The sequence below is a fragment of the Dermacentor silvarum genome, chromosome 9 (assembly GCF_013339745.2).
Source record: "Dermacentor silvarum isolate Dsil-2018 chromosome 9, BIME_Dsil_1.4, whole genome shotgun sequence".
NCBI classification, from domain to species: Eukaryota; Metazoa; Arthropoda; class Arachnida; order Ixodida; family Ixodidae; genus Dermacentor; species Dermacentor silvarum.
In genome coordinates this window covers 109,199,581-109,223,723 of record NC_051162.1, presented here as the reverse complement: position 1 = coordinate 109,223,723, position 24,143 = coordinate 109,199,581, and the positions used below count along the sequence as shown (strand labels likewise).

The 24,143-nt window shown below is 46.1% G+C and overlaps 2 protein-coding genes and 1 non-coding gene across 4 annotated transcripts in view; 2 read left to right on the top strand and 1 right to left on the bottom strand.

Annotated features, from left to right (window-relative positions):
- Window positions 1-24,143, bottom strand: part of LOC119463808 (zonadhesin-like) — a 219,780-nt gene that overhangs the window by 2,687 nt on the left and 192,950 nt on the right. The gene's annotated exons all lie outside the window — the stretch shown is intronic.
- LOC119464094 (mucin-6-like) lies at window positions 14,192-24,123 on the top strand. The gene is made up of 3 exons (XM_037724927.2): window positions 14,192-14,329; window positions 21,397-21,709; window positions 23,578-24,123. The coding sequence occupies exons 1-3, from the start codon at window positions 14,266-14,268 to the stop codon at window positions 23,873-23,875; spliced, it is 675 nt and encodes a 224-aa protein (XP_037580855.1). The 5' UTR covers window positions 14,192-14,265; the 3' UTR covers window positions 23,876-24,123.
- On the top strand, window positions 16,874-17,055 carry LOC119465383 (U2 spliceosomal RNA). The gene has a single exon (XR_005194839.1). It is a non-coding gene; the product is annotated as a U2 spliceosomal RNA (small nuclear RNA).

Below are 24,143 nucleotides of genomic sequence, written 5' to 3'. Positions count from 1 at the left end.
TGCCGGCCTAACATCACCTTTCCAATACTGACCATAAAGCTCAAGGGTGGCAGGGTGCAACATCATAAACGTTTCCAAATTTAATTGCATGAAAAATGCTCTATACAATTACACTCAAGATAACATTAAAAACAAACACTACGTAATGTTGTTATTTTATTCCTCGAGATTATTAACTCGTGCTTACACCAAACGAATTTTGAAGACGCTGATCATACTTTTTTTTTCACAGAGATCCCAAAACAAAGAAAAACTTGTGCGTCAAGACAACGAAGTGCGCGCCAACATGTCCACCCCAATCGAGGTTCGAACCCTGCGTGTCTACCTGCGCACCCAAGTGCGGCAAACAGCAGCCACAAATCTGCGTCACACGGTGCCAAAGGGGCGGCTGTGTTTGCTATCAGGGTTTCGCTGAGGCCGAGCGAGACGGGCAGATAATCTGCGTGCCACACCAGGATTGCCACAGATACACCGGAATGGCGCAGCCAATCACGCATGTCGGACGCGGACATGTTGGTGGCGGAATTTCCCCTGCTGGAACCGTACCCGTACCGGGTGGCGTCGCGGTACGTCCAGGTGGCACAATTTTACCTGGTGCCAACACAGAGGGTGCATCTTCTGGCAGTACTTACGGATATGGCGCAGCCGGTGGGGGCCTAGCTATAGGAGGGTCCCACTCACCGGATTCTGTAGAATTTGAAGGGGCTGAGGGAATAAACCCAAATGAGATACCCTCATATGATGCAACAGGATCTGGCCGAACAAACGTAGCAATACGTCCGGGAGTATTACCATCAGGAAGTACCGTAGAAATCAATGGTAGTAGCGGCGTGGGTGCAGGAACAGGCGGTGTACACTCACCAGGTTCCGCGCGACCTGGGGGTCCCGGTGGCGAAACAGGTAAAGAGGGTGAGGGCTCGAATGGTGCCAGGGAGCCGACTACGAGCGTTCTTGGAATGCCACCAGGGCATACGTCGCCAACTAATACCGCCATCAATAAGCCGGGTGGGGCCTTAAACAATGCAGAGACTAGACCCGCACCTGGTACTTCTGTACACGGCACCGTAGGCAGTGGTATAGTTGCAGGAGGTACATCATTGACGGCTCCTGTGAGTCCAGGAGGGAGTGTTGCAGTGGGTGCAGCGACCCCAGCATTAACCGGAGCTGGAAATAACGAAAGGGCAGGGACGAATGCTACTGGAGCGTCTTCCACGAGCAGTCCTGGAACACGGGGAGGGAGTGCATCATCAAGTACTACTACAATAATGCCGTCGGCTGGTGCTTCAATCAGCACAGATGGCAGGCCCGCGCATGGTACATCTGGATCGGCAATGATTGGCGTCGGTTTAGTCACAGCAGGTCCATTGTCAGCGGCTCCTGCAGGACCTGGAGAGAATAATGTAACAGGTACAGCGGCTACTGAAGTAACCGGAAATGGAGGTAGAGAAAGTGCAGGCGTGAGTGGCAGCGGTACCCCGAGCAGTCCTGGAACAATGACTGGAAGTGTAACATCCCATACTACAGTACATACGCCGGAAGTCGCTTCCATAAACAGCTCCTTAGGTAGAGCAGCGACGAGAACCTCTAGCTTCGGCACCGTGGGAGGCAGTCTACTCGCAGAAGGTACACCATCCACGAATATCGCGAGACCTAGCGCGACTACTCTAACGGGCCCAGCGGCTACTGTTGCAATTAGAGTTGGAGATAAAGAGAGTACAGCTGTGAGGGGTAACGGAGAAGGTTCTGTGAGCAGTCCGGAAACAGCGCCAGGCAGTGGATCGTCACACAATACCACCGGAAATTATCCCAATGGCATCGCACGGAACTCAGAGGGTGCGTCCGGAGGGAGTGCAGTTGGATTTGGAGCAGTGGGAGGCGGTATATTTGCAGAAGGAACCGCATCCGGAAATGCGGCAAGGCCTGGAGGGAGTACTGCAATTGATGGTGGGAATTCTGCAGTAAGCGCCACTGAAAAGCCTGCCCCTGTGGGTACTGTAACGAACACCAATCCTAGCTCCCCAAACCCTGCCGTAGGAAGTGCGCCTACTGGTTTGGCACGGCACTCGTCAGTTACAACCTCACGTGGTACACGTGAATCTGGAGGTACCAACATCGTCCTACCAGCAGAAGGTATAACTCCATCTAGTTCTTCAACATTAAGTGGAACCGGGGACGAAAGCGAAGCAGGACCACCTAGCCCTAGGGTGCATCTGCTTCCCAAGAAAGCAAAACCCAATAAAGAGTCCCGACGCCTTTGTGCTCAAGGACATGATTCTGGAGCGAATTGCACACAATCATCCGGTACGGCGGGAAACCCCTCACCAGGAACCTGGTGAGGGGTTCCTGGTGAGGGGTTTGTCTTGTCGTGATGCTGCTATAAAATCAGAGTAAATAAATTGCGTTAACTCTTCGCCACCGAAACCCCTCCAAACGGCTTAAATTGCCTAAATATGTACGGTAAAAAGCAGCATTATCCATGGGTATGCTAGTACACCCTGTCAGGAATGATCGGAAGGCACAGCAACGTCGTGACCGTAGGCAGTGATGGTCAGTATATCCTAACTATTTCATTTCAATGAAGTTCCTTTGGGGCTTCATCAAGGGCCGGACGTCGCTTGCATGAAGCATTTTTTTAGGATGCTTCCTTTTACATGGTTTACGTGGCAACGAAGTTTAACAAATAAAGAATTGTGTTGCTGTTTGTGAGTGTGTTATATGCACCTAATTAATTCACTATGTCGCTGCCGTTCTACCGTTTCAACTAATCAGAACTTGTAACGCGATAGCTTTACTAGGACGTCGTGCCGAGTTTCGCCGTCGCCAGCAATTTGATCTTCAAGTGACAGCAGCGGCGCCGTAGCCTTGGCAACGCATCACGTGACTCGCCGCGCCGAGCTCCTTCGCCGCCGCTGGTAGGCGAATGCGCTCTCCGCAGTTGGGTTGCCGCGTGCTGACCACGCGACTCGCCTCGCGCCTGGCTAAAGCGCCCCCCCCCCCCCCCCCAACTCACACACACACATTCAGCACTTTAACCGGCGCCTCTTGCCGTTGCGTCTCTCGGCATCGTCGGTGACGGCAGCGAGATCTGGTGTGTCTTGAGAACGGCGTCTCGCCTTGGCGCCTCCCTCAATGGAGGGAGGCGCCAGCGTCGGGTGATTCAGCCGGCGTCGCCCGGCTGAGAGAGGGCGGGTGACGAAAGGTCAGAAAATGCAGGGAAAACACTGAATGTGGAGTGTTCTTAAGAGGAGCGCTGCGCTCGCCTTGTCAGTGCGAGGTTGGCCACGGAGAAGAGCAAAAACCGGGCCGTCTTCTGTGAGCGTTGCGCGGGAGCGGGACGCTTTGAGCCATCGTCGGCAAGCGGCATCTGACCACCCCACGGATGTCGCCCCGCGAGCTCGTTCACTGGCGAGGCTCCGGAATGCCAAGCGCGCGGAGCTAACTGAGGAAGAGCGACGTTCAGCTCGCGAAACGTCGGAAGCGGGACCACAATGTTGGTTCAGCTAATCAAATGTTAACCAAGTGAAACCAAGACTTAACCAGACTAAATCAAGCTTTCGCTTTGCTTATTAAGGGTTAGCTGAGCTAAGCCGCAGCCATTTTTTGTCTATAGAGTGGTTCAGGGTGCACAGAACCTTTAAAAGGTGCATTTACATAAAGCTATGTTCACAAAATATGTTCACACCAAATATTCTTTGCTAAAAACACCTAAGCGATGGAATTGTTCGGCTATGATTGACAACAGCATAGTATGATTGAACACGATGAAGAAAAAAAGCTGTGGCTCCAATCCATGCTGTGAAGGTGATTAAAACAGTGCTCAACCTGTATTTTCTACTCAACACGAATTCTCCAAAATGGAAAAATATTTTTGCAAGAAAGAAAAGACGGCATATAAGAAGTCATATTCTATACAAGAAGAATATATTTGTCCTGCATGCGCACAGGACAAATAAATGCGCATGTCCATTGCTTTCTTGTTTGTCGGTGTTGAACAGATTTCACGGGAAAGAAGTATGAGTGATGCCGTCGATTTTTCCGTATTCACACCAGTGGCAACGGTGGCCACGTGCGCCTGGGTTGTCTCCCAGGCGACAAGCAAGGCGCAATCACGCTAGAGAAAATGTACGATGGTAATTCCCAGAAAACGCGATCTTGTGCAGAGTGTGAAGCGTGAACGAAGTTAGGGCGAGACTTAGACAAGGCGATATGGTGCCGATAATGCAACGCTCAATACCGTGGCAGTAGCGGAAAATAGCAGAGACAACATGTCATCCATCTTACGCCTTCTCGAACGACGAATGTGGGCTATCGTATGATGCTGACTGACCATGGCTCAATTGTGATGCACGGCAAGTGGACGGCAGGTTAGCGTACTAACTTTACTCATGGACCTCCGCCGAGGTATTAGCAGAGCTCGTTTAGTTTAGTTTTTATTTATTGTTACGATTTTTTAGTTCCTAGATTTCATAGCTAGTTATTCTGTACGATTTACTTGATAACAAATCAAGAGATGATACGTCGGAGTAGAAACACCGAAATTGATTTTGAAATAATAATTCAAGGGCGCTATAACGTAAAATGATTCCAAACTGTTTTGATTCCAAACTCCCGACGTCAAATTTACGTAACCACTGACGCAAGCACCGGGCGGCGACCCGCAGCGTTGTCTGAACCCAATCAAACACTCTCCTCGTTTATAGATGGTCACCTTTCGCTTTCAAGACCGATAACATTGTCTACACTGAGTGGTTTTTCTTATCTAATTGGCTGACAAGAGGCGAGGAGCACGCTCTAGTGGAGAGGGTTTCGATGGGGCCGAGCCAGCACAGTGAAAATAGATAACCGCATGAGGAGGGTGGTGCCGGCTTCTCCGATTGGTCCGCTTCGCCTTACTTAGCTTGCGGCGGCTGCATGGTCGAAAATCGCGGCAGCGAGCAACGGAAGGATAATAATGCCGCTAAAAATGATCCTCAGCAAGGAAGAGTTGGCAGAGCCATGTCGTATGCATACCGGGAGGGCTCGATAACGTTTTACTGCCACGTAAAAAAAAAAGGTTTATCATGCGCAAATAAATACATGCTCACCGGCAGGTGCGAGTAGCGAGAACCTGAGCGATCGGCAGGCAGCCATCTTCTATTCCTTTCGGAACGGGGCAGCCTCTGCCTATTCAGAAAAAATCCAGTTTTGTTCGGCATATTAATGCGTTTTTTTCACGTACATGTCACTTTGATGTGGTGAGTTTTCGCGGTTTTGTGAGTTCTCGAGACAGACAGGCGAAGTGGGCGTAGCCAGAAAACATTGTACCAATAGCACAGGGCTAATGGTGAAAAGGCGTCGAATCAGGAATTATTATTTTTCTTTTGTGCCGTTTATTCACGCATAATCAGCATGTACACGTTATATGAGATGGGGAGATATCGCGGTTTTCGTGACGTCGCGTGACAGACAGGCGAAGTTGGGAGTGGCCCGAAAATGTTTTGACCATGAGTGATTCCCGCACGGCAGTCAGCAATTACATCAAAGGTCGTATTTAAAAACAAGCGCTACGCATCCTAAACCAAGCCCCTCACTCACTTGAAAAGCAAATCACTCTCGTCTGGTTCCCAGCGCACGCTGGTGACGTACATCCGCACCTCACCAACCTCAACGAGGTCGCTCACTCCGTAGCACGAGGCCTTGTCAACCGTGCCGGAGACAGCGCAGGTGCACCAGCGGAACGCGATCGCCTCACCAGCTACAACGACCTCACGAAATCATTCTATCTCAACAGAAGAACCTTCCCCATCCCTCATCACAAGCTAAACAGAGCACAGGCAACCACCCTTCGCCTGTTACAGACAAACACATACCCCTCACTAACACGTTACCACAGGATCTACCCAGACACCTACCCTAGTAACATTTGCAAGATCTGTAAGACTGAGGTAGCATCGCTTCCCCACATGCTATGGGAATGTAAAAACCAATATCCGACAAATAATACCGTGACCTTCCCGTGGAGGCTGATTGCAGAAATTGGATTCAAAACAGTTTGGAATCATTTCACCTTAGAGTGCCCCAAGTGTCACGCTCTGGGACAGCGAGATGCTGATGCAGTAGTTCTCTTCGTGATAAGCAGGTATAGCAGATTCGACGGGTGCTTATGAGGTTTGTGGACAAATCGGCAAAAACCTTGTATATACATTTTTTTTGTGTCCTTACGAATCGAAAGCGGATGCAGGGAGGGAAAATTTTAACCAGGAATAAGCTAGTGAATAAAAATGTGAAACCTGATCATCTCATTGTGTCGTAGATGTAATCGATAAACCCAAAGCAATGCCCTGCCCGGCGGAATATTGAGTAACTCTGGCACTGCGAAGAACGTAAGAGTGATAATGTATCTTTAATTTTCGCATAGGAGAACACAAACCTGGCCGAGTAGCAGAAATCGCGGCCCCAAATGTCATTAAGTACACTAACAGGAACAGAAAGCAGAGATACAGGGAATGGATTGGTAGGGCAGGCCGGAGAAAGCGCTTCAGCTCAACTAGCCGTACGACAGACGGATACACCCTCACGAAAAATAAGGTTTGGAACGATGATGAGGCAATGGTAAAAAAAAAAAGCCATAAAGTGATAAATATAATATGAATCACCTCTTAAAGCAAAGCACTGCTTACTTGCATCCTCTTGAACCTCCTCCTTGTTCTCCTCCTGCTGCTACATTTACTTGTTCTCCTTTCTGCCTTAGTAAATCGGGCTTATCTCGAAAATAGTGTGATTAAAAGTGGGCCTATCTTCTAGACCCTAGCCAGAGTCGATGATATGGTGAGGCGATCCTGACAGCAGGGAGAGATTTGCGCTCACGCAAGATTTTGAATGGAGTTTGTAAAGCGGGATGATCCTGGAGATCGTGCAATCGCAAGCGTTGCTGTGGTGGCCTTCTGATTTGATTGCATTATGATGATGCAGCTTTTATTCAGCTGCACTGCCTCTTTCTCCGGGTTCGCTCTGGGTGCTTCGCCGAGTAGCCATACGGGGGGGGGGGGGGGGGGGGCGCCTTGCACACAATCGCGGCGCGCGGAGGGAAAGCACCAAGAACAGATGCGACGCTTGGCTGTAAGAGTTTGCAGAGCAATCACTTGCATATTGAAGCTGATCTATGTGTGAGAAGTGTCTTACAATTTTTCAGTCCGACTCAAAATTACATATACCAAGGTTTCGATTTAGGAGCCGCAACTGATCATGTCTTTTAAAGGATTTAACCACCCTTTAAATTATCAAGTCTTACGTTTCGCGTTTCCAAGTCTACAGTCGCCAACATGTAATTCTAGCTGCATCGTGAGAACTAAAGGGTCTCGGTATTGAGAGTATAATGGAAGCATCGCGGGTATGAATATGCTTGAAGTTACCCAGTGGCGATGATTCACTTCATTGAAGGAATAAAACGGTAATCTAATTTTATATGCTAATGTATGTTTACGTGGCGTTATATAGTACCTTCATTATTATAACTTGGAATGCTGTCAACACGCACAGCATTTGTTCAATCACCTAAATCAAGGAAGGTTTGGCTGTGCCTTCTGCCACAGGGTGTGGGATTTGCAATTTCTTTAAAATTCTGTTTGCGATTGCTTACGGCTCTCTTCCGACCCTTTCATTACAGCCATTTTAGATTTTTCGGTTATGAATTTCCCTTCCTGCCTCCTATGTTATTTGCTGCTCACGCACTGGTGGTGTGGTGCAGAAAGCTGCATTCTTCATCTTGTCCTATCTGTCAGCAACTTGCTGCTTGCGAGGACCTGCAGGTAATGAAACCAATGTTTTACAATGATTTTTGTGCGAAGCCCCTTTATGCTGTTTGTCACAACGCTGATTGAGCGGCGATCCCGACGGAACGTTGGCCGCAGTAAACAGCAGCTTCTGTGCTTGCCGTCAGCGCAGTTTATGCTAATGCATTGTCGATCAATGGAGCAAATAAATCAATCAATCAAATTTATCTCCTTTAGATAGGAGGAGTACGGGACTAAAATTGCGAGCAGCTTGACGAGGTCCCCAGCCCGTTACAGTTGACAAAACAGCAGGATGACGGTCAGTCATGCACGAAGAGTTCACATAAATCGATGAATACTACATAACATCGAGTAACACAAAATTACGTAAAAAAGCGCTAAACAATACAAGCCATTTGCATAGGCTTGAAATGGCACAAACATGAAAAGCAGCGATCGGCAAGAAGAGGGACAAAACATTCTAAAGGATGTACTATTCCCGAAAATAAATGAGCTGGGTGAAGCGTTTATTGAGACACCTGTTTAATGTCACAGGTGTGCGTGTAGCATCATTTTGCCGCAGAGCTTTCATTAAACTACAAAACCGCAGATAATCGTCGCTAAGTGAACCCGATTACAGGCGCCACCAGCGAGGCTAATTTTCAAAATGAGGCGTAGTACTTCACTTCCCCAGACTTTGGCAGCATGGCTTTCCATTCCCGTTGGAGGGCAGACGGTTTCGGCTAGCTCCGCACTGGTAGTTGTTCTTTATAATCCCTACATAAGTACGGCGCTATTTCATTTTTTATCGTATTGTTTCTATTGCCCACATAAGCTACTGAACCGTTATTTCAAACAAATGGTCATATTATTGATGCATTTCGTTAATGCGATGTCGATAAACACTTTCGTGATGTAGCCGCGACTTAGCTTTGAAACCTAGTTATTATGTGCCGCAATCTAAAGTTTCCGTGCATATATACCGTACGAACAGACAACTTTCTACTTTTATTATTACCTGTACTCCATAATATATTATTGCTTAGTAATTCGTGACTTTTGTATGTTTTTGCTGTGGTAGAGCTCTCCGAATGTTGTTGCTGTGGTAGATCTCTCCGGTTGAACTGACTTCGTTAGAAGGCTGCATTGGCACGAGAGAAGAGAAGGACAGTTGCCTTCCACGCCGACACTCGCTCCACTGGAAGCAACGCATGTATTATGACGAATCTGCTTATATGTAGAGCGAGAGAGTGAAGGGAGGAAGGAAAGGCAGGGAGGTTAACGAGACTTAGTCCAGTTTGCTTATATACATAAACACCGATGTTGCCGCTACACATGTGGCAGTTACCAGCTCTGTTCTGCACCGAATCGCGCAATGAAACAACAATCGCACCAAAATATGCTCACTACAACAAATATACGCCTTCAAGCGCAGCATATTTTAATGATGGAAATAGATTTCTACTAGCGTTCGCCTATATACTGTCATTGGCAATCATCGTCGATGGCTTCTGCACAATTTTAAGCCAAAATATTATATGGAGTTTCGGTTGAAAAATTCCGTATGAAGCCAGAAAACTCATTTCCGAATGCAGGGCGAGAACGCCCAGTTTAAGCCCAAAGTGTGCGCGGTTGCTGGCTGCCATCTGGAGTATGGTGACAAACGACCAATTGTCCACGATAAGAGTAGGCGTGCCGGCGCAAAACATTTTGCGAGCCCGCCCACTTTCGTCGTTCCCAATGCGTGCTGCGTAGAAAGGAGGCATTAGACCTTGTCCAGAAATGCCTAAGCATATACTAAAAGGGGCATACTAAGTAGCATGTAACGCCCCGGTAAACACCCGACCAGTGTGGATGCAAAATGACAAAAGGAGTACCCAAAAGGAGAGGCAGTGCCACTCGTGCATTAAGTACGCATCCACGCGCAGCCGTCCCCCCTCCGCTGCCCATCATGGCATTAACGCGTTGGTTATGCCACTCCGGGCATCGCGCAACAAAACTAAACCGAACCAAACTGAACGGGAACTTTCGAAGATATGCATAGTATTACATGATGGTGGGTGTGGCGCAGAATGCATATGTTCGGTAATGTAACTGTGCATCTCTCTCCTCGTGCTCCTCAATCCTATATAAATAACACATATTAGGTAAGCATAACCCGCCTCCCCCCTATACACACACATCATCATCATCACCACGCATCACAATTCGCCCCACGCCAACCATCATATAATACTACGCATATCTTGGAAAGTCCCCGTTCAAAAAAGTTTCGCTTAAGATTTTTTTTTTCTTTTGCTCGCTGACCACATGCTTGTTCACTTGCGGTGCCCGGTGACATTGCACACGATTGTACGTGATATGGTTTGGTAAGTGTATAGTGTTTATTGTATACCGCTATAGTGCATCTAAGGAGTTATCACCTGTCAAATGAAAGGAGGGAGCAGATGTTGTATGGTTGCCAAAAGTAGACAGAAGTCATAAATTCGTAAATCAAAAATTGATCCATGAGGTTTGTTTTAACCATTGTTCGGATTTCAAAGTGCGATTTGTTTCGCTGCGTGAATGGCCGCTTTATAAAACGTGGTGGTTAACAGGATATTTCAATACGGTATTACACCAGTTTCCAAAATGACAAGCATAGATGTATAAATACAGGATCCTTGTCTTACTTGTTACCGTCCTAATTTAGCAAGCAACCGAAACAACGTGTGAAAGCTATTCACTAACCCGATCAAAATAACGCAGTGAGAAATGACGATTATGTCAGCTATTGTAGGTAAGTACTTAGAGCATTGCTTTACTACAAATAGATACTTGCCCATCACTTCTGAGGCACCATTATTGCTTATATGCAGCACATGCTGAACAAGTATGCATACCAAGTATTGCGGTTCCAGCACGAAGGCAAATACACATTTTTTTTATAAAAAGAAAAACTAACATAGTTATTATATAAAACATAAATTGCTTGTTCATGTTTTAAAACCGCATTGCGGATCTCCACTCAAGAGTGTGCGGTTTGCTGTTCATTGCCCCGTCGAGGAATTAAGAGCAAGCTTATACACGATGAACGTAACATATAATAGCGTGCCGTAAAAGTCCACGCACTGCCTCCTCTCTTATCTTTCATAGTGCCACTTTGAAATCCTGTGCCACAATTTTGCCAATTGCCTGCAAAATGCATTTATCGGCTGTTGAGAGAACGAAGACAAGAAAAAGACTGCAGTAATACGCAAACCTAAGTTGAATGCCTGAAATATTGGCGTTTTCTGAGGTCGCCGAGAACCTGTGACATAATCGCTCACCTGCGTGTGGGAAGCTGCGAGTTGGAAGGCGGGCAAACTGCACCTTATAATAGATAAGGCTACTACATGCTTGATAAATCATGCGCCGTACACTTTTACAAGCTAAGTGAGGCGAAGTCATGATGAACAGAACTCTCGGCCCACTCATGCTACGTCAAACAAGGCATGAAAACTTCGCTGCTGTCATGTTATCGTGACCAAATCCCCTTTGGAAGATACGAAGTATTCAATATGGCCCTAAGGACCAACTTTATTGTCTTCATTCTTGAGGCCCACAATGAATGAATACAGTATTCTAGCGACAGTTCCCGGGAAAAGGCTCAGGTTTCTGCCCTTTTGTCTTCGAGACGTTAGAATGGCGAGCTCAGGGTAATGATGTCAGAGCTTGCAATCACATCTTCTACTGGCGCCGAGAGCGGTGTGTGATCATTAGCACATGCCTTGCACACAGGCTTCTATTTCAGCATATAGAGCTCCTTGTTTCATGCGCACGTAACCATTGTTGTTTCCGCTGAACATATCATCGTATGCTAAATCACTTAACAAATTTTTCAGACGCACTTCCCGCTTTTAAATATTGTGAACCAAAGGGCCCCTTACGAGGCTACATAGCTGTGCACGAGCACACCTGCGTTGTTGTCTCACTGCTTCTGCGAAAAGGATCCCTCAGTGTGCGCAAATTTGGAGATGCTGGTGAGGCTCATGGATCCTTACCACGATAGGAGGAGGAAGAAAAACATTTATTCAGAAGAAAAAAAAAAAAACAAGCAGGTGTCTTCCTGCTTGTGTTGTGAGGCGCCCTCAGTCCAGGGCTCCTGCGGCTCTTGCTGTCTCCCGGGCCCGCCGTACCGGTTGTTGCTAGTCACGAGGGACCGAGCTAGTCAGCACGGCCTCCCATTGGTCGGCTGTGGGGTTGGGTATTTTCGGGGCTACTTGTATTTTGGGGCACGCCCATGTGGTGTGATATAGGAAAGCGTATTCATTACAAAGGGGGTGTTTGTACGAGTATAGTGTGGGGTGTGTTGCGTGTAGTCTGCTTAAATGTGGTATGTGTTTGTAATTGTCGCCCTGCTACTGCGTCTTCGCGTGGGAGGGTCTTGAGGGGGGGGGGGGGGGGGGAGGTATTTTCGTCTGATCAATCTGTGGTGGTGTAATATGGCGTTCTATTGTAAAGGTACGGGTGCCATATATGCGGCCGTATCTCTCTCCTATGGCGCCCGGGTGGCATGAGCTTGGGCTACAGCGTGCGCACGCTGATTTCCACGGAGGGACTCGTGTCCTGAAATCCATATTGTTTCAATCTCGGGGAATTGGGAGACTTCTTTGAGGAGACGGTCAGCGATGGAAGATATTATGCCTCTGGCGTAGCTATGGCAAGCTGCATGGGAGTCGGTAATAACTGTGACGTGTTCTGTGGTTTCACTAGAGGTGATGGCTAAGGCGATGGCTGTCTCCTCCGCTTAGAGGGCGTTGGCAGTGCGGACCGTCATCGAGACCACCTCTTGAAGGTTATAGTCGACAACACTGACTGCCATGGCTGCTTTTCAGGGGTACTGCGCGGCCTCTGTGAATAGTGTGGTGGGGAGGTTGCCCTATCTTGTCTGAAGGGTCTTTGCGCGAGCTTGGCTACGACCGGCATGATGTTCCGGGTGCATCCTTCTGGGGATGGCGGCTGCCTTGATATGCTCTCGGATGTTGGCGGCCAGATAGATTGCTTTTTCCTGGCCTCGGCCCTGTCTGGGGTAGCCTAGGCGCGCTAGGATCTTCTTGCCTGTTGGTGTGACGGCTAGGCGTTATCGTTGGCTTGTGATGTGGGCGTCTATGATTTCTCTTACTGTGTTATGAACTCCTACGGCTTCGAGCTTGAGTGTGGCTGTTTCCGGTGGTAGGCCGAGCGCTTGATTGTATGCTTTCTGCAGAAGTATGTCTAGTTGATCTTTCTCTTTGGGAGTGAGGGGCAGGTACGGGGCAGCGTAGGCGATGCGGCTGATTATCAGGGCCTGAAGGAGCTGGGTCACGTCGTCTTCTTTCAGTCCGTATTGTTTGGTGGTGATGGAACTGACCATTCGAATGACTTGGAAGGTGGTCTGCTTGAGACGTTGAATGGTGTATGCGCCTCCGCCGTCCTGTTCTATGTGGAGGCCGAGGATGCGGACGCGATTTACTGGGGGTATCTCTTTGCTGTCGAGGGTGAGTGTGATGTGGGCCGCCTGTGGTGATGTTTCGTTTCACCCTCTGCACAATATAACGAGCTATGCACGAGAACACTTGCGTTGTTGTCTCACTGCTTCTGCGAAATCGATCCCTCAGTGTGCGCACATTTGGAGATGCTGGTGCGGCTCATGGATCCTCACCACGATACATCGCGTCGTTGTACCGCTGGCAGCAGACTAGCGGTTCAAGTCAGTGCCACACGAACACTGAGGTAGACGCGACAGGACCAAATAGCACGATCGCGCGCTGGAAGAGGGTTCAAAGCGAAATCGTTTCCTTCTCTGCACGAACAACTGCACGACGTAGGAACAAGCACACGAAAAGGAAGTACATCTCTCTTGCTACGGTACGCAGTAAAACAAGGACACGCACACAATCGGTTTGTGAATTTTATTATGTTCCTTAACTTTAATTCGTCTATTGAAGCAACAGACCGAACAAATAAGTGATGTTGCTGAATAATTCTCAAAGCACCATGTCGCTGTGAGTGACGTCACAGTAATTCGAATTACGTAGGCGCACTTATGCGACTGTCGTCGACTGTCCGGCTGGGAGCGCGGTTCCCGCGAGGAGAAGGACGCATGGCGTTTAATTTTAAATTTCGGCTGTTTTCTCGGTGCGTAGCGGTGTAATACTTTGCAGGTATGATCGTTAGCGCGCACTGTGTGCACAGCGCTTGTCAGATCAAAATGGTCACACCTGATGGGGCCCTTTAAAGAGGCATATTCAAATGACAAATTATGAAATCAAGATTTATGTTAACACATACTGGGGTATTCACGAAATGGGTTTTCAAGTGGGCTTTCAGTATAATGCCAGCTGCCTTTAAGAATACGCAAGCTGTCGATCAGAGTGGACAACTCAAATGACATGTACATCACCAGAACAATGGGAACTGCTGGCCATACGTAATGCTTACGGCAGCATGGTCTTGTACAACTTTTAAGAAACGCCTAACTCTACATTTCTGAGTGTACATCACGGACAGACCGATGCATCTTACTCTCGTCGTTACTGCGAGCCTTTGGTTCGCGCTGGTAAGCAGCCAAGCTAATCGTAAGTGTTTTTTAAACCAAGTTACGAGATTTCTTGATCTAGGATACAAACACACACGGTGTCTTCTGTTGGCCACAGACGTACAAAGGACATAGCAGATAGAGTAGTAGACGTGAACACTGTACGAAGACCAAAAATGGCTGAGTTGTATTCTTTATTGCATTTTAGGTGTTACTCACTGAATTCAACGCCGAAGACAGGAAAACTCGCCATCTTTAGAATCATACTGTCGTCGAATCCGGATATAACGAACCCACATATAACGAATTATCGTGTATATGAAATATCTGCATAAAAATTTATGTTGTATATCGAGTTACGTATATATCGAACTTTTTTGTGATCCTCTTCAGGTTGGACTGTAAAGCAACACAGCCAATTGATGATACCGTAACCGATATTGCTGCAACGTATCCTCTACTAATTTAAACAGTTTATACATTATTCCAATACCAGAACAAAAAAAGATCCTGAAACTGGCAGCTAGTACCGTCCATAATCGGAAGCGGTGACGTGATGGCTGATGCAATACTAATGCAGATGGTCTTGCACTGTTTTGTATAGTATTTCTTGGAGTAAATATTTGCAGCGGCGCGCAAGCAGTGTCCTTTCGAGAAGAAAGACGTTTCTTCAATGCCGACTGTTCACTTCACCTTCGTTTGTTGAGATGGTGCGCCCTGTGGTCGAGAACAAAGTTTTCCATCAAAACTGCTAGAGGAAACCCAGGCGTTGCGATCGTTAGGGGACTATGGGAATGGTGGATTTGTTGATATTTAGGATACCATGGACATGGTGGATCTTCGTGCTTTTACTTTGAGACGATCTTGCTACTTTTTGTGCTGGGCTTAGCCTACATTTATGACTCCAACTTTAAAGAAATCCTAGATTGGTTACCACAGATGACAACAGGCATCTACGTACATGCTTAGCCATTGCAAAATGTTGGCTTTTGAAACGCAGTATTTCGTTTCAAATGAACAAATGGAAAGGTCGGAAATCCAGAAGGACGAAGTGTGGGCAAATCCATGCACTGAACACCATTGCGACGCTGGCTCATCCGGCAAGCTTACAGCACCTGCCGACACTAGCACCACCGTTTCCCTTGGTATTTTTTTGTAGGAAATTCTAAGGTGGAAAACTATTTTAACGCAACGATAGATAAGCGTTGGTTACAGATTATCGAATGGAAGAGGATGGATGGAAAACTATTTGTTTTATGTTGGTGCGTTGGGAAGCCCATACCGGCTTGCCAGTATAAGGGATGTTGGCATCATAAAAGTGTTTCGGCCTCAAGTCAGCCTCTTTGCCAAACGTCTTGAGGATTCGGGCTTTGTGCAAACCTAACCTTATTGCATAAGGTTATAGCTTGCACACACACACACACACACACACACACACACACACACACACACACACACACACATATATATATATATATATATATATATATATATATATATGGTCATTCGGAGCTTTCCGAAGTTTTTGAATTTCGCCTGTTGCCGCTAATTCTAGTCCATGAGCTGGATTATTGAGAGAGCCGTACATTACTTTCACGAGAAATCGAACCGCACATTTGACTAATCAATATTGTCGCCTAATTAACTTCCTAATAAACTTTAAGGCACGTATAAAAATTTACGAATTGTAGCCGGTCCGTTTGCAAGCCGTATGGGCTTAGAATTAAATTTTAGTATGAGATCAGTTTGGAGATATGCACCATCACACTCTTCGTAAAAGCGCACTGTTGTTCCATTGACTTTTTTACCAACATGGTATTTTATGCATTCAAGCACACAAATCACTGGAACACCCGTGCATTTCTCCCCACAGTTTGGTAAATAGTATCCCGAATCTAGTGTCATCCTGGAAGTTCATTTCAATAAACATGAAGTGCCGCTCAACTATAGTGGCGCGGCGTCTTTCTCTTCTCAAATACAGCATTTTCATGCCCTCGACTTTCACGCTTGAACACCCAGACGCATGGAAAGCGAGAGCGCATGTCAACATTGTTGTCGCTTACTGCTGATATAAAGTGAGAAGCGTGTGATCTCAGAAGCAGATAAACTGCAATTGCAATCGAGGTCAACGTAATGCATACGGGCATTCTTCTGAACATTCCGTAAAAACATTCAATGCCATTCCACTCTGTGAAAGTCGATGAACAGTGAAGCTGTGTATGTGGTGATTGATCGTTGATCCGGTGAAACGTTCCAAGTTTGCGGGATCGGGGCCACATGGGCGGTTCGCATTTCTTTTCGCCTCGCGCTCCTGGCGGGCAGCACGCCTACGCTTGGCGTCCGCGGCCCGCTCATCGTCGGTATACTCCTTCCGCCGCCGCCGTGCCCATTCCCTTTTCTGCTCACGCCATCGTTTTTGGTAGGCACGCTGTTCTTCTTCAGACCGTACAACACGCGGCCTACCCATTTCACAGTCTGAGCAGAACTGAGGAAGGGAGCCTACGTAGAGCATGACGTCAGGAGACAGAAGACAAACAGATTGCTAGGCGCTAGTTTGAATACGCGGTATGGTGCGAACGTAGACATGGCCGACGCGGGTCAAAGTGTAGTATCTGTTCTTATCAGCTTTAATATACGATACGGGTTGTATTTGTACCCAATATAATAAACTTATTTTTGCAAGTTGGCGGAGTGCTTGAAGCCTGCTTCCCCTCCCCTACGGGTTGGCCGGGGTACACTATCTTCGGGATTTTTGGTCTACGGGCATCGATCCGCTGGAAACTAGCCATATCGAGCTTCGCTGTATAAAGATTCCACCCACCGACGCAGTGCTCCGCACGCGAAGATATCGTGCTTGGAATATTGTTAAATAGGCATCTTAGGGCGTAAAATATGAAAGTAGGTTATCGTAACCCAGATGTCCTTTTCTGGTTATGACGCAGTCATTGCGTTAAAGATTTCCTTCGAAATCACTTGTTGATTATGTATTACTGCATTTAGGGTTCTGGATTATCTTGCTTCTGCGATGTTAGCCGTATGCTATAGCACCCTGATTAGGCCATATGCTGAAAAAAGGCGGTGACACCAAGTTGCATTCTATGGAGTGGGAGAAATGTTCTTCAGCTATGTGGTGTTCTTCCTAAAGTATCTGTATGTATTTCTTTTGAAGCTGCTGAGTTTTTCACGTAGATGGCAACTTCACCTTTGACCCATTATCCACCTCGCAGAATTCATTTTCTTATTACGTTCATGAAAATTTTCTAAATGAGAGTAGTACATGTCTAGAGTATCGCCAAATTACTTCGCAAACTATTTAAGCGTACGAAAGGTATAGCACTTTAACATACGTTTTGTCTTCATAAAGTTATAAGAATATTTTTCGCTCAAAACTAATTTGTTCTTGCTCAAACATTGCAGCGAGATCCCATTTTATGGTCTGAACCGCTCAATAGAACGGGTTGTATGCTTAGATATTATCCTGACAAATTGTCCACTGGGCTAGTTGGTTAGGCATACTAGAATTCCTGCGTAAGGATAAAAATGAACTGACTAGAAAGAAAGATAGATGGATAAATAGTATTTCAAGGAACAAATTAGCTTTCGTTAACATCGCTAGTGGCGCCCACATCACATCTCAGGCAACTAATAGAAAGCTATCTTGAAGGCGGCCATAATATCGATGCTGGAAGCGACAACATAACATTATTGTCGTCAAGTTTTGAACATTAATGACTGCCAGGGGCGCAGAAGAAGGCAAAAGTTCCTTGACAAAGCATGTAAGTAACGGTGCTAAGAATAGTATATCCTTCCGGGCAATAAAAATTTAACAAACACACAACAGCGATGTGATCAAAATAGTTTACTGAAGTGTTCACGAAAAAAAAAAAGAGATCACTGTACGGCATTATGGGACGTCATCTCCTCCACAGAATTGCTTTGCTTCCGTTTCCATGGTTTTGGTAGTTACTTGTAAATGTTCGATGCTGTGAGCTTAAGCAATTAAATCATTTTGAGTACAAATATGAGTTCGCAGTTCGTATAATTGGCGACGTGCTCTACGGCGACCAGCCACAGCCGGACGCCACAATAACCAAATGTGTCCATGTCAAGCATTTGCATACTTTTGCACAATGATACTTTTTTGCTTCTGACGCAAGTTCTCAGCCAAGTTCATAAGAACGAACAATTGAATTGCCGCTCAGCGTTCCTTCTATATGCGCCAATAAATGTTTTCCGATAAAATGAAACGAAACTTTTATCGCCAGCGGCATACTACCGTCGGGGAAGGTTCTTTGAAGGTCAGTGATAAATATGGGCTATAGTGACGCGGGCAGGTTGTCGGTCATCCGCACAGCACAACATTAAAAAAAATAAAATGCTTGAGACAGCGAGACCCTCTGCTATTGGCAGAAAACAAAATGCAATGACGATACTCCTAGAGAACCTACTTCCATGTAATGAACTGTAAATTAGATCGACCGTCGGCCCCTAGTTCACCAACCCGATGCTGTATTCTTTAGCTCACAATGGCAGGTATTGTTCTATCGTGCCATGCCATCTAGCTCTTAGAGGTGATTGCCCAGTGTCAGGCTACGTAACACGAGTGGGCAAGAGCACAAGCGCGCACGCCAGTTTTCTTTTTGGCAAGAACGCTCGGATAAAGTGGGAAATTTATAGCATTTGATTTCCCGTTTAACGAAAGCTGTGCTTCACATAGGTGTAAAGTTGTGCGTTGGAGGCGCATATTTTTTTTTTCACAGAAGTATTTATATACATCGCAACGTGAGGAAAACACCGTGCAAATGGCATAAATGCGCTCTTAGACTCCTCATTCCCAGAACTCTACTCCTACATGTGTTTTTCCTTTGTTTTAGGAAGCTGTAAATATGGCAGCAGATGCTGAGCCAACAATTTGCTTAAGTAAGGTTCATTCGAGCACTTTCTGTAGAGTTGGACGAAAACTTGTCTGATCAGGTAGCATGTTAGCATAGGCTAGAATGCTGGCATTTGAACAAGGGATCCGCATTGGTTCTGAAACGTCAAGTGACTTTTCAGTTGGTCAGTGAAAGAAGCATTCGTGTTTTTTCTGCCTTTTAACTCTGCTGCACAGCACTTCAGTGCTTGCGGTGGCAGGTTCTCCTTGGAGTAATCACAACGTGGCACGTCTAACTTCGTCACAGCAGGTTCAGCGGAGCAGAACATGTCCGCATGTTCTGTTCTAAATCAACAAAAGAGCCGTGGTATAGTTGTTCGCAGAGCACCTGGTTCGCTAACGGAAAGCTACGATTTCAAATTCCACTCGGAGACGATTTTCTTTTGCTTAGGTGCACATCTGGTCACATCAAAACCGTTAGATATACCGGGAGTTCAAAATAAAGTTTCAAGGAATTTTTAAAAATCACCTGTAGTAGGTAGCATAATTCTTATCGTTGAGCTGGGTTATTCGAAGAGGTGTGGACATTAGTATCACGAGAAAACGAAACACATGCTTAACTAATTACCATAAATTGACTAATGAACTTCTTAGATAATTACTTTACGACACATATTGCAATTTACGAATTCTAGCCGGTGAGTTTGCAATCACTTGAAATGAATTTCCAGGATGACACCAGTTTCGAGATAATATTTTCCAAAGTGTGGGATGAAATACATGGGCGTTCAAGTTCATTTTGTGCTTCAATGTATAAAACAGCATTATGGTAAAAAAGGAAATGGAACAACAGTGCATTTTTATGGCGAGTTTGATGGCGCATATCTCCAAACTGGTGTCATTCTGGAAATTCATTCCAATTGAATACGCCTGACAACTTCACCGGCTACAATTTGTAAGTTGCAATACGTGTCGTAAAGTAATTTACTAAGAAGTTATTTAGTTAAATATGATGTTTTGATTTCGCCTGATACTAATGTCCGCCTCATCGAATAACCCAGCTCAATGATAAGAATTATGCCACCTGCCACAGGCGATTTCTAAAAATTCTGTAAAACTTAAAATTGAGCACCCTTTAAAGTGGCAACGACTACTCCATTTATGGCTTCATAAATGGCTGTTGACATTTTTTTTTCCACATGATGTTTAGTAAGTGACCAGACTTGACAAAAATAGGCCCACCTCAGGGTTGGCTATACCAACCATTAAAAAGTAAACCATGGCGGCTGGGAAGTCTCAAACCAAATTACAAGGAAAGCAATACATCTTGCCATCTGTAAAGACCACTAAGTAAAAAAAGTTTCAACTGTTCACTGTGTATAAAATTGTGGTACCATACTATCCTCAACACTTGCGAGATGTCTCAGGTTAGGCAACCGACCTACAGAAAAATATTAATGCACGCTCACGCGCAGATATTTGTCCTTACAACGTAACGAATGAAATACCCATTGTCTTTAGATATACGACACGCTTGACACTGATAACGATGTCTTTATATTAGTGATGTTCACTGTTTTCAAAGCACGAGAAAGCAGGATCACATATCGGTTAATTTCGGGTGGCTTTCTTAAGTCTGACGCAATAGCTGTGTAAAAGCCGTGGAAGAAACTGAGTTGTAACTGCCGTCATTGTTAAAATCGCACATGTTTATTTCCAGTTACGTACAACTGCAGCGGAAAAAGATTACCTCAAGTGACCGATCACCCTATCAGATAAATTGCGGCCCGTGACGCTGTTGTTTCCTAGCACGCCAAAAACGAAAGTGCCCGGCACAACCCTCTTTGAAACATGTATCCTGTGGCCCTTTAGATACCAGTGTGCCCGGGAACAAGTGCCCCGTGTACTGCAATTTCCCTGCTCCCGTCATCGAGTGCTAATGCTAATCTTTTCCAGCTGCAGCTGTACATTTTTTATGGATATGTCATAGACACGGTAATGCAGACCAATAATCAATTTAACTGCATTTTTTAAAGGAGTTAGAGCGCTCTCAGCGGTCAAAGTGCTTCGATCAGGCGACAGGAATATGCAGGTCCACGTAGTAAAAAAACAAAAAAAAAACTTTTCTGACCTAACATCTTACCTAACATCACGAATATTTTAAACCAAAGAAAATTAGGAATTATCATGCACTATACTGAAGCACCTATTTGTCTTTCACGCACCTTTTGCAGCCCAGTCATCGCCATGTGGCTGCCTAGAAGAGCCAGCAAGTGGCAGTAACCGGAAAGAGAAATTCTGCAGACCTCATCTGACGCCCCTTTCTGAGCTAAAGAAACCGCGCAACTGTATCTGCAGACCAGGCCTTGTGCGGAATGCCTGGGGCGACTGCATCACCAAGCACGAGTGCTTGCACTGCAAGTGCTTCCGCGACAAAGATTTCAACGTGTGCGCGAGAAAGTGTCCCTTGCTCTGCAACCAGCCAATGCGTGCTTCGTGTTCTCAGAAGTGCGTCTTAGGCTGTGACTGTCCTCCTGGTTCCGTACGGTGAGTCGACGCGCTTTCCTCTGCATGTGCATGCATTAAGCAGACAATTGTTGATATTAAGTGTAACGAAAAACGGATTAAAATTGAGTAAAAAATGGCAGGAAGATCGAAAATGCAGTCAAGGAACTAATAGAATAAAATTACAGAAGAGCAAGAAAAAACAGAATCTGCGCGCATGTCTGTGCAGAAAAAAAATAATAACAAAGCAAGACTCAGACTCGCTGCATTCGGAAATCGTTCACTGTGTTAACTACATAACGTCAAGCTGCCGCTCTCTCAGCATCTCTGACTACTTCTAGGAGAGCTTCGTTTTCAGTGACGTAGTTGACCAACGATCCCACTCAATCCTGATTTTCCCTATGGTTAAGTCTTCAGCTGACATTCAATTATACTCTGTCCTTGAAACCCATGCACTGACTCTAATTAGCTTTCCCTCCAATCCTTATAAAGTTATGCTTCGTCTCAGAAATTTTTCGTTGTTCTCTGTCAGAAATTTTTTTTCTTTTTTTTTTGTCTGTTCGCTTCGCCAATGACGACCACTCAAGTTTGACAATGTTAGCATCGCGTTAAATTTCACACGTTACTGAAAGCACTGTGTTTTCTCGCTATAAAGCAGGCATTTAAACAGAAAAGCTTCATAGGAATGTTTAGCTAATGTATGCAGTATTGCCGCCGCGCTGACCTTTGGCAAGCAAGCTGAACCTGTTAGACTCACATCCAAGCTTTATTCGCTGCAGCGCCATCGTGAGGAGCGATGCGCCAACCGTAGTAACACTCAGGAAATAAGCTCCACCATGCTACCACCGTCGTATTAGGTACCATAATGTGGAAGTGGAGAATCAGTAACTTTAGAACAAAGTGAAAAGTTCCAACCGGTTTGAAAAGGAGGCTTACCGTTCTAGCCGCATAACACTTCAATCGACAGCGTAGTCGCGACCTGTGCTACGCACTGCACCCAGAGATGTATTGCCTCGTGGATATTTCATTCCGTAATATTCTGGTAGACGTCAAATCAGTATCGTCATAAGTAGGGGGGGGGTGGCTAAGCCTGGCATAATATAACCGACACAAAAAAAATGAAATTCACGAACTCCTTATGTCATTATTTAGAGGCACATGCTGCGCTAGTATATGGGAGACTCTAACATATAATCATCTCACGCAAGACATTTTTATTAAATGAGGCCTCCTCGTTAGCAAGCGAAAACGCTTCGCGTTACTGTGCTGTAGTGTTTTTACAATGACGCAGCTTCTCTAAACGTCTTGTTAAAGGGGTTAGTCCCTAAATGAGGTTATTGTGTGTCGAATTACTCAGCATGCTCAAGTAAAAAGGAGCCGCATTTAGTCTCCAAGAGGTTACCTTCTCTCACTGCAAAATGTCCGTGTTGTTTCGCTTGCGCACACTGCAGAGAACTAGCAAAAGCAAGCAACGCACATACGCGTGCGTCACAAACACATTGTAGAGAGTTCCTGCCTATTTATGTATCCAATGACGGGAGATCAACCGGGGCTTAGCCGCCTAATTAAATGTTAAAGCAGAGAGTGGAGGGGAAATATCGAGCAGAGAGGGTAATGCATTTGACGCATAAACTGATGTTTCGTAAGGGGTTGCCTGAACACACTGTTCTGTAAAATATGTAATAAAATGACGACACCCTCCGAACCTGGCATCGTAAGCGCTAGGTAACTTAAGTACGTAACAAAAAGCACATCACACTTACTTCCCCTTCCGTAAAAAAGTACATAGTTGTATAAGTTTTCTCCTTTTAAAATGAGAAACCGTTTCCATGCTTCCCATCGAAATCATTCTCAGCAACTTGATCCGTACTGCTAACGCTTTTTTCTTGTGTTTTTTTTTTTTTTTGCAGAGACCCCAGCACGAAGAAAAACTGGTGCGTCAAGAGTACGAAGTGTGCTCCGATATGCCCTCCACAATCGAGGTTTGAGCCCTGCGTGTCAACCTGCGCACCCAAGTGCGGCAAAAGGCAACCCAGTATCTGCGCCACACGTTGCCAACGGGGTGGTTGCGTTTGCTTAGAGGGTTACGCTGAGGCTGAGCGAGCTGGGGAGATAATCTGCGTGCCCCTGCAGGAGTGTTACAGATACACGGGAGTTGCGACGTCGACCCCCTCTAGCGTACATGGACACATCGAGGGGCGGCATTAGCACAGCAGGGACCGCATTGCTCCCAGGCCTCGTTGTAGGACGACCAGGGGGCACAGCCTTACCTGGTGTCGTCGGAAGTGGACCGGGTGGTATCTCAGTAGACACAGAGGGAGGATCATCTAGGGGTACTTATGGGGTAGCAGGAGTCGGTGGTGGCCTAGTCACAGAAGGTACGGGCTCACCGGATTCCGTAGAATCTGGAGAGACTGGAGCCGGAACAAACCCAGAGGATATACCCTCGTACGATACCAAGGATCCGGTTCGAGGT

What these genes read in the sequence shown, in the direction of transcription:
- LOC119464094 (XM_037724927.2), top strand. Translation starts at nt 14,266, where the DNA reads ATGCATCTTACTCTCGTCGTTACTGCGAGCCTTTGGTTCGCGCTGGTA. An exon ending in GGTAAGCAGCCAAGCTAATC is followed by an intron (nt 14,330 to 21,396) that starts GTAAGTGTTTTT and finishes CACCTTTTGCAG; the next exon opens with CCCAGTCATCGCCATGTGGC. An exon ending in TGTCCTCCTGGTTCCGTACG is followed by an intron (nt 21,710 to 23,577) that starts GTGAGTCGACGC and finishes TTTTTTTTGCAG; the next exon opens with AGACCCCAGCACGAAGAAAA.